This window comes from Trypanosoma grayi (assembly GCF_000691245.1).
Source record: "Trypanosoma grayi strain ANR4 Tgr_489_V1, whole genome shotgun sequence".
Lineage (NCBI taxonomy): Eukaryota > Euglenozoa > Kinetoplastea > Trypanosomatida > Trypanosomatidae > Trypanosoma > Trypanosoma grayi.
Genome location: NW_008826108.1, coordinates 3,085 through 12,936, shown reverse-complemented (window position 1 = coordinate 12,936; position 9,852 = coordinate 3,085). Strand labels below are relative to the sequence as shown.

At 47.5% G+C, this 9,852-nt stretch overlaps 4 protein-coding genes across 4 annotated transcripts; all 4 read right to left on the bottom strand.

Moving 5' to 3' along the window:
* Window positions 1-412: 412 nt before the first annotated feature.
* On the bottom strand, window positions 413-1,165 carry DQ04_04891030 (hypothetical protein; the record flags this gene model as incomplete). Its single annotated transcript, XM_009313855.1, has 1 exon — window positions 413-1,165. One exon carries the CDS (start codon window positions 1,163-1,165, stop codon window positions 413-415), a length of 753 nt encoding a protein of 250 aa, XP_009312130.1.
* Window positions 1,166-1,885: 720 nt separating this feature from the next.
* Window positions 1,886-2,902, bottom strand: DQ04_04891020 (hypothetical protein; the record flags this gene model as incomplete). The annotated part of the gene is made up of 1 exon (XM_009313854.1): window positions 1,886-2,902. The coding sequence occupies one exon, from the start codon at window positions 2,900-2,902 to the stop codon at window positions 1,886-1,888; it is 1,017 nt and encodes a 338-aa protein (XP_009312129.1).
* Window positions 2,903-4,055: 1,153 nt separating this feature from the next.
* On the bottom strand, window positions 4,056-5,534 carry DQ04_04891010 (hypothetical protein; the record flags this gene model as incomplete). The annotated part of the gene is made up of 1 exon (XM_009313853.1): window positions 4,056-5,534. One exon carries the CDS (start codon window positions 5,532-5,534, stop codon window positions 4,056-4,058), a length of 1,479 nt encoding a protein of 492 aa, XP_009312128.1.
* A 1,075-nt stretch (window positions 5,535-6,609) lies between these two features.
* DQ04_04891000 (putative argonaute-like protein) lies at window positions 6,610-9,270 on the bottom strand (the record flags this gene model as incomplete). Its single annotated transcript, XM_009313852.1, has 1 exon — window positions 6,610-9,270. One exon carries the CDS (start codon window positions 9,268-9,270, stop codon window positions 6,610-6,612), a length of 2,661 nt encoding a protein of 886 aa, XP_009312127.1.
* Window positions 9,271-9,852: the final 582 nt, after the last annotated feature.

Genomic DNA, 9,852 nt, shown 5'->3' with positions numbered 1-9,852 from the left:
CTGATCCCCAGCCGCCACCGCCATCTGACCCCCAGCCACCACCACCGCCGCCGCCACGCCCGCTGCCGCCTGATCCCCAGCCACCGCCAGCAGCTGCTCCGTCGTCATCGCCCCAACCCCCACCAGAGGAGGACCCTTTGCCCCAACCCTGCATCAAAACTGCCGTGATACGCAGCAACTTTAATGAGGAACGCTTCATATTGATCAAATAGCCCTCACAAAAAATGGTTTGTCACCGCCCTTGATTAATGTATTCCTTGAAAGAATCTCCCACACGCAACATTCAGACACACAGCCAAACAAAAGCAAGAAGAAAAAAAAAAGTCATCACAGATGCAAATTACTCTTTTCACGTCTGCGTACCGTCATCACACCCTACACATTACAATCATCCCCTCCATCCAAATCCATATCAAATTACTTTCACCCCACGATGCATCAGGTGAGACATAATCGCACTCCACACCACCTGCAATGAAGACCCGTACACATAGCGGAAGTGTGGAGGGATGTAGTAAAACATCGGCAACCAGTTCAAGCCCCAGAAGAAAATACCGTATCGCATCATATCCGGCCAGTCTTCTCTCAGCTGCTGTTTAACCTGTTTTTTCACCTCGCCAAAAAAAATTGGGAAATCCACGACCCAACCAACTCCACCACTTTCAGCGGCATCAAATTGACGACGGCCCGTCCTGTGTATGAAGTAATGACTCATTGCCGCCACATAAGCCAAGTACAATGGAGTCGTCGCGTTAGCCCCTACCCAACTCAAAAATCCTTTCACAATTGCTGTACGTCGTGTCACAACTGATGGGGGGAAAACAGCGTCTAACCATTTGTACATTGCGAGAAAAAAATACGTGTTGAAAAGAATTGTGAAACTCGAAAAAATGAAGCTGCGCCGTAGGTCAATCAAAGCCACTTGAGAGTCCCTATCACCGCTGAGGCGAATCCTCAACTTGTGCAGGATGCGGGGGCATTCCACCACCAATGGGGATACGTCCTGCGGCAGGACAGCTTCCTTCTCTCGTGGAATCTTTTTTACCACACCCTGTATAAAGATATCTGCAGAAAATCCAATGGTCGTCCCGATGGTGACATTGGTCATCCACGGATATTCACGAAGCCAGAATGAAATGGCGTGGCATAGACGTGATGGTAGCATGCCCTAGGGAAGAATATTACGTTTAAAGAACGGGAATAGTACCTCTCAGGCTCGCACCCTCGTCAGTGAGAAACTTCACAATCGGACACTGAGCACAGACAAGTGATCAAATCACTACCTCTACCTAATCTTCGTTGTGCCTTCCGTCCCTTGGAATTATCCTTCGCCAACATCAAACAAAGAGAAAAAGAAAGAAAGAAAAAAAGACAATAGGAAGAAGGGTGTAACAAACACCGTGAGTCTCAATAACAAAAGTGTTCAGGTAGAGAAAAAGGAAAGAAAAAAAAGCTAAAAAATGTCACCTGCAGCACCCTGCGCAGATGCACTAGTGGAGAAAGAAATTTTTAAACATGCGAAGAAAGAAAGGTAAGCAGAAAACAGAACCAATAGCCTATAACTCATAGTAGAGAACGAAGTCTTTGCGGGCGAAGAGGCCTCAACTCAATGGGGGGAGGGGGGGGGCCTGTACCATTAAAATACGAGGGTGCGTTCACACACCGCAGAATACACAACTGATGAACCAAATCCAATAGTATTATGTGCTGTGCCGAATTTTTCACTCTGGCCTTTTGCACATTACTTTTGTTGAGCGCACATCTCATGATAGCTTTCACTCTTACCCACTTCTCCTCCTCATTCCCCTCCCCTCCGCTCCATTCTAAACACACACACACACACACACATACACATCAAAAGCGAAAAACGAGAAACGAAAAACAACTACAACTGAAGGATATTTTCGGGAAAGAGCACGTCCTTCACAGCCTGTTTGCATTTAGGGCATTTGTGTTTTATACTATTCACCACAATTTCTTCTTCGGCTTGAGCACGAACCGAAGTGGTGCGAGTACGCCTACTTTTCAGTCTTCGCAAGGACCGCAACAGCCCTTCCTTCCATTTTGCGATTCGCCGGCGTGGTTCCCCCCTTGTAGTGTTGGCGCCGCCGATTCTCGTCTCTGACTGTGCCCCCTCTGCGTGAATAGGGGGCTCTTCCGATTGCCAGGGCTGCCCCTCGCGTGATTCGGGGCGGGCATCCAGGGCAGGTTGTTCCCCATCGTGGAAGGCAGCCACACCTCCCTCCGAACTGAGGCAAGGGTTGATGTTATTCGCGCGACTGGCCTCACCGTCATGTGGTGCTGGTGGCGCGGTTGCCACTACCTCTGCCGCTGCCTCTTCTGCTGGGTGGGCGGCAGTGTTCTCACGTCCCACTTCTGCTGCAGGGCCTTGAGGAGCCTCCAAACCCACGCACGGACGACAAAATAAATGACTACATGGTAATAGAATTACGACGAAATCGTCGTGGTCGTCATCCGCCACATAAAGGCTACTGTTCGGGCCGCCCACGTGTGAGTTCTCTGGTGCCTCTACTCCCTTCATTGAGTTAGCGGCAGATGTAAGTGCACGTGTACGCAAGGTAGAGTGGCACAAAGTGCAATGAAACACACTTCTCAAAGAGGATGCCAATTGATCTTCTCTGTGTTGCTCCTTCCGCTTTGACTTTGGCCTAAACGTCATCATCAATGAGCCAAAGCACTGCCGAAACACGCCATTCGATCGCCCTTGCGAAGGAAAAGACTCATTCACACCGAAGCCATGGCGCCGTACTGCAAGTTGAGCATCTATATCCGCCCTTCGCATTCCATTCTGCATCACTACATTGGCACGGTAACAAATGAAAGCCCGCACAACGCCCAGACATGCCATAATGCCCAAAATAAGGACGATGCCTGATAGCATTGCAAAAAACTGTGTAAATGTGCCAACAAATTGTGGATGCAGGCCAGGCCCATTGGCTTGGCAAGCGAAGCACAAGCTCATGGAGTGCACTATTTGATCGTTTTTGCACTCTGCGGTTTTATCTACTGAGATGCAAGACTGTGTGCCACAGCACCAGACGCAGGTGTCCGATGCATTTGTTTCTCCGTTGTATGAGGTGCAAAGACTGCACGTGTCCGCATATTGGCATGGAGAAGGACAAGCCTCACCTCGCTTAACAGCAGCTCCTCCTGAAGAGCACAGTCGGCCTTTAGGGATACAGCGTCGTTCGGAGCAACACCACTCGCACCCCTCCTCTTGATAGAAACATTCATCCGCTGTTGCATGCACACTACATGTGTCCCTAACACATGCCGCCTCATCACCCTTTTGAACACAAGATGTGCCCCTTTCACAGCAAGTGGCACTACTCGGTGAGGTACAGCACTCAGCACTTTGTTCACATGCCGCCGCATCACCCCTTGGAGAGCTGCAGCACTTAGTCCCACCAGGCACGCAGTAGTAGTAGGGGCTCTCCCCGCAACATATAGGGACATCAGTGGGACAGTAACCACCACCACAAGCCACATTTCCCCTAAAAGATTTGTTTTCGTCGCCAAATCGTATTTCTGAGAGATGGAGGGGGATCATCAGGACTGGTCTGTCACGAAGCACCTCCTGCATGGCTGTATCAAGTTCATCAGCTTCTTCACCCCAGTGTGCCGACACTTTTTTTCTCAGAGTTAGTCTCCCATTACCAGAATCTGATAATTTTGTAGATGAATCCACAGCCTCTACCAACTGCAGCAGCAGCAGCAGCAGTAGACACTGTGGTAGGCGCGCTATCGTTTGCATTCTTTTTCTGTCGAAAAAAAGATCTAAAAGACTGGGCCCACCGGGCAAGGCAGTCGCTCTTACTATAACAAAGTGACAGAAAGGGTCATATAAAAAGAAGTGTCAGAACAGAAGGCCTGGACATGCAAAAACTAAAGAAACCTTTAGATACAATTTGATCCTTTATGTTCGCACACCAGAAATGATGCAAACGCTAGAGTAGAGGAAATAAAATAAAAATCATTTTGTTATCCCCACCTCACCCCGTCAAAGAAGCAGCTTCATTTATTAATAGGTAAAATCACAATCTAACAACGCACTCCACCAAAACAACATCCTGTATAGTGCAGTTACATTGAGGGCATGCACCATGGCAGTGTGCCGCAACTTGCGTTTCTTTATTCATACCTATGGTTGTCATTCGCTGTCTACTATTAGCAACTTTAGATCCGCTGTTTCCATGAGCTCTCCTATCTGTTTCGTTCACCTCACTTTTCTTAGAATGTTTTGACCCAGCACCTTTTTTCGATAGCACAGTGGGATCTTGACTATTACCCAGGCCCATACAGTGGTAGCAAAAGAGGTGTCCACATGGCAACAGAATGACAACATCGTCATTCCTGTCGCTATCATCAAAGTCACTTTTATTGTCGTCAGCATCAAAACAAGGCATAGGTGTTGCGGATACATGATACGTTTCTTGCCCCTCCTCCTGTGTCCTCGGCGAATGGCTCGTCAAGCCCCCAATAAGGCTCTTTACAGACAATTTAGAGTGACACACAGAACAGGAGAACAAACCACTATGAAGCGCATTGGTACCCGGCAATGTAGTAGTGGTCATGGTACTATTTGCCCACAACCGGTGTGACACTTTCTCAGGTTGACTGAAGCCATGGCGACGCACGCATGGCTTTATTCTTCTTGGCACAACAGCTGAAGTGTCGTCACCGCCAGCATCGTCACGCGCCTCTTCATCCCTATGCCTCCAGTGTCGTGCCGCGAAGTGTATGAGGAAACAGATGCTACCAACGCCTAATATCAAAGCAGCACCTGCTGCAAGTACTAGATAGATGTCATTGCTACCGATCCAATATGACGCGCTGCCGGCCCCTCGTGCAAGGCAAAAATCACAGTCATTTGTGCTCCACAATGCTTGGTCACCCACACAGCCAACATGCTCAGATGCTGGGAGACAGCTTTGTGTGGCACAGCACCACAGGCACGATTCACTTGTGTTGCTGTCGCCAGCGGAGGTATCGAGGCACCGAAGACAAGTATCAGCGTACTGACAAGGCGACTGGCAGGTCTGCCCTCTTGAAATAGGCTTCCCATTCGTACACCTATGCGTGGGAGAAACGCAACGCCCGTCCCCGCAGCACCAGCGGCATTCATTCCCATCTTCGTCGTTCAAGCATCTATCCACGTCTGAGTGGGCAGCACATCTATCTGGCACACAAACTGAAAGATTACCTTCATTCACGCCACAGGTCATCATAGATCCACAGCAAGATGCATCATACGCATTCGCGCAGCACATCTCCCCTTGTTGGCATCCAATTCCATACCCCTCTTCCGAATTGCAACATTTCTCGCCACCACGAACACAATAGTGATACATTAGTCCATGTCCCCCGCAGCAAATCGGGGTTTCGATGGGACATGGATGTAAGCCACACAATGTACCACCAAAGATGCCACCTACTGGATGAAATTCCTCATCACCACCTCCTCCACCCAGCATGATACCACCTGGAGAGGCCTCACAGAGGACCGTCATCATTGACAAACACACCCAAATGGAGGATCTAAAAGGAATAGGCATCTCCACTAGATCTTGGATGGAAATGATTGGGGGAAAAAGAGGGCACAGTCAGTATCTCACGTATACGCACACGGAGCAATACATCATATGCCTTCAATTGCCAACACCCATAGCTCCCTACACACAACCCCACATGTTCTTTTGCATTACTCTTCGCTTCTCCATGACACCCGCGCTCAATGTTTATGGTTGTTCAGAAGCCTCCGTTTTAACATCCCTTTTTTCTGGAACCCCTTAGAGAGCATGCATGGCATGGCATGGCAATCGGAAAAACATCATTACTTTCACTTCCCATATTTTTTTTTCTAGCAAGGGTTACCACTGCATCCGCAGGGCAGTCTTATTCCTCTGTAAAGCAAATTAGATGATGATGAAAACAAAAGACCGAAAAAAAAAACGCTCAGACAAAACAACATTAAGTTTAAAACACTAAATTAACAAGTTTGGCAGTGCCCTCTTCTCCAGAGATTATTTGTCGTGTCTTTCCGGCCTACAAATTGGCCAGGGACAGAAGCACCGTCGGTTCTTTTGACAATCGAATTTTTTTTTTGGGGGGGGGAAGTGTTTGTGTAAAAGCAAGAAGAAGCGCAATCATACTTAAATTTCCGCTGCCACACGAACTGCTAACTAAAGAGATCTTTTGCTCATCATGAAAAAAAAATCTCTAATAGAGAACTCATCTGTTGAGCCTTCTTACAAATGCGTGTTTATGATAAATGCATCACTCAAAAAAATGGTGTTCACTTTGAAAGCATGTTGATTCATATTCGTTGATGGTTTTCCCTCGCTCTTGCTTACAAATTGTTGCTGTTTATGTGCAGAGAAGGATGCCAATCAGTACCCCCTTCTCCGCATCATTCTCTCCCTCTCTTCCATTTCTAGTTTTTCCTATTTTGATTTGTCTTTTTTTTTGGAGGACAAGACATCTTTTTCGTCGTACTTTTGCTTCGTTGTCTTACAGAAACAGATTATTTTTTTTTTCGCAAGGCGAAGCTTCTCGTTTCCTTCACGTCAGCAGCAAGATACCGGGACTCTAGAGAAAGTGTAACTTTGTGCGCATGCTCTCGGGCATAACCTGCACCTCCCGCAGGCCAACAAACTTTCGAGCGTACTCTGCTGCGCACTTCAAGGGCAGCGGCAGCGGCAGCCCATCCGTTTTGTTGGGATACAAAAAGCCCATGCCATATAAGAGTGATTGTAGCTCCCTTAATTCGAATGAATCCGTCCGATGAAGGACGGCGTACAGTGTTGAACGCGCGTGCCCAAGGGTGCAGTTTGCGCCATTCAAGAAGAATGCCTCGCCAAATTTTTTATCAGTGGCCTCTTCGGTCACGAAACCTCGCGGGACATTGCACAAAACATTTGGCTCACTTGGAGTATTTGCACCAAAGCGTGTGTGTTGGTAACGTTGCGCTGCCACGACAGCACAAGGCAAGTTCCCTTTAAGAGCGCCACCCAAAAAGGCAGCATCGTGCTGTTTCGCATTTACCAGCTCCCCCTCTGATGCACAGCCGCGGAGGATTAATATTGCTGACGTGTTCAAGCCTTTATCAGCAAAGTGTCGCCTGGCTTCCGGCAAAAAGACTTTTATTTTTTCCGAAAGGACTTCGGATGGCACGGCCACCCCTCCATCTTCGGTCGATGACATTTCCTCTGCGTCACGGTTGCTCGCAAAAACTGTTTGCTGCCGCCCGTTCACCTGGTAGTGGTTACTGTACGGAGACCACTCTGATCCCCGCACATAAAACGCCACGAAGGCGACCGTGTAAAAATCTTGTTTCTTTGACTTGGTTTCAGTTCGTATATTCTGCTGCTCACTGCCAATATCAGCTCCAATTACCAGAATTCCACCGAGCTTGGAAGTCTTGGACGACAAAGACGGACAGAGTTTATTCACGTCCAGCACCCAATTCAACTTTCCATCCTTCGCGCTGACTTGTTGAGAAACAGCCATCACAATTGGGGCATCCCGACCGTCAGATAAATCTTTTGCCACCACTTGGCTTACAATACCCCTCTTTGCCCACGCCGCCTTCAAGGCGCGGTAGCTGTCCTTCTCAGGCACTTTTAAAAAAGCAAACCCAAGAACATTTTTCTGTGGGGTGTTTTTCACCTCCCCGATTCGATTGATATAATGTGCCCGTCCCAATCGAACGCCGGCGTTCATGGTGTCCAAATGTTTACTGAGTGTATTCAGAAGGGCCTCGCCTCTCCGTGTTTCATCGTAGACCACAAAGTCCAAAGTTTGTCTTTCTCCGGGATGCTTTAAATCCCGAAGTTCCTTTACAAACCCTTGTTGATTGCTGTCCCCGAGGGTTTGGACAGATTTGTAGCCGCTTCCTTTTGGAATAAGTACCTCTACCGGTTTTAAAACACGGCCATTGACGAATAAAAACTTATTCCCAAAAGAAAGCCCAAAAGCCTTCAAGAATTTCACGGCCTTTCCATTTTCTTCCGTCTCAAGACGACGGAGAACCCGCTTCACTCGTTCGGCACGGTCATTGGGATACAACGAGCAAAGTTGGGGGAGTTGGCGTTTGTCGGCATCGCTAACCGACATTTCGTAAAGAACTTCGGGTGGAATACAGACTGTCTTTCCACTTGCTGTACGGCAGCGGAAGACTGTCTGGTTGGGATCTATGTTCATCCCATAGCGTTCCAAAAAATACCCAACAAATGTTTGCTGTGGATTTTTTTTCAAATTGGCAGGATCTCCCGCCTTGGTTTCCGCGACATCCAACACGGTGTAAAGATCCCCTTTACCACCGTTCAGCATCGTGCACACTTTCGCTTTAACAAAACGCTCCATGACACCCCTTTTAAAGTTTTTTTGTTCCCGCCTTTTAATGTCTTCAATCACCTGCAGACAATTTTGCGCGGATGCGACTACCACACACGTGTCAATTTGAAGCACGGTCATTTCTTTCCCCTTTATAGTAGCTGTACAAACCTTGGGGATCACTCCATCAAACGTCGCTATTCTTCCAGAAGAACTTTCCCTGCCTTGAGAAAGATCAATGTACTTGCTTCCGTTTTTTTCTTTGTAGCAAACCTGCACAGCTTTGCCGATTATGGTGTTTATTTCCGTTCGGTGCTCCTCAACTTGCAAGACAGCAGGCTTTAGTTCAGAAATTCGCACCACATAGTGCGACTGTTTTGGACGGCGTCCCCTCTTNAATTCATAAGTAAACTCTTCTATGGGCAGCCGCTCCGGGGATAATACGGCTTGCCCAGTGCACACACACTGAGCGAAGTCAAAACTGGTTTTTTCACCGGTTTCTTTTTTCATCTTGCGAAGCAACTCTTCACAAGCCTTTTCCTTTACGCGATCCACCAAAACTTCAGCGCCATCTTTCATCTCATACGAGACAAGGTAAATAAAGATTACCTTCTCGCGGTCTGTATAGAATGGAAGGAAGTTACTCCACGCTTCCAAAGGACAATCATATTTTTTGCCTTGTGCAAATGCTGTTATGACGTCCTTTTCCCGTAGCTGGTTGGCTCGGCCGGCACCGCCACCACCAAATACACCGCGGCCACGACCACCTCTTTCGCCACCGCGGTATCCACCTTCGCCTCGGCCACGACCGCCTCTCTCACCACCGCGGTATCCACCTTCGCCTCGGCCACGACCGCCTCTCTCACCACCGCGGTTTCCACCTTCGTCTTGGCCACGACCGCCTCTGCTTGACATATCTTTTTTTCAGTATATAATTATAATAATCTCCTTTTTAAGGAAGGCTGTGTGGGTTGAAAAAAAAAAGAACCTCTTGCTATTCAGCAGGAAAACACAAACAAATCACACACAGCATCTGATAAACAAACACACACAGAAAACAGCACCAATAGGTTTTTTATCAACCACTTTCTTCCACCTTTCTTTGGCAGTATTATATGAGAAAACCAAAGGAAAGCCTCACGACCAAAAGACGAAACGGCACCATTCTTCTAAGCCCCCCCACCAAAAAAAAAAAATACGTGTCGATTTGTCAATAGCGAATATTATTTTATGACTGAATCTATGATAGTCGGCAAATACGTTCCCATAATTTTCCTTCTTAAAACAAGTCGACCTGCCCCCCACACCCAAAAGAAAAAAATTGCGAAGTGTATCACAACTAAAAACGAATCAAACAAAAAAATAACCCGATCTTTTTTTTCTATTTAAGCGCATCAAAGACTTTTCCATCGCAAGGTTAGCAGGATAATACAAGCACCTAACTTGGGCCATCACATAGAAAAAGATCCCAGAACCATTTATATTCTCATTTGCTTG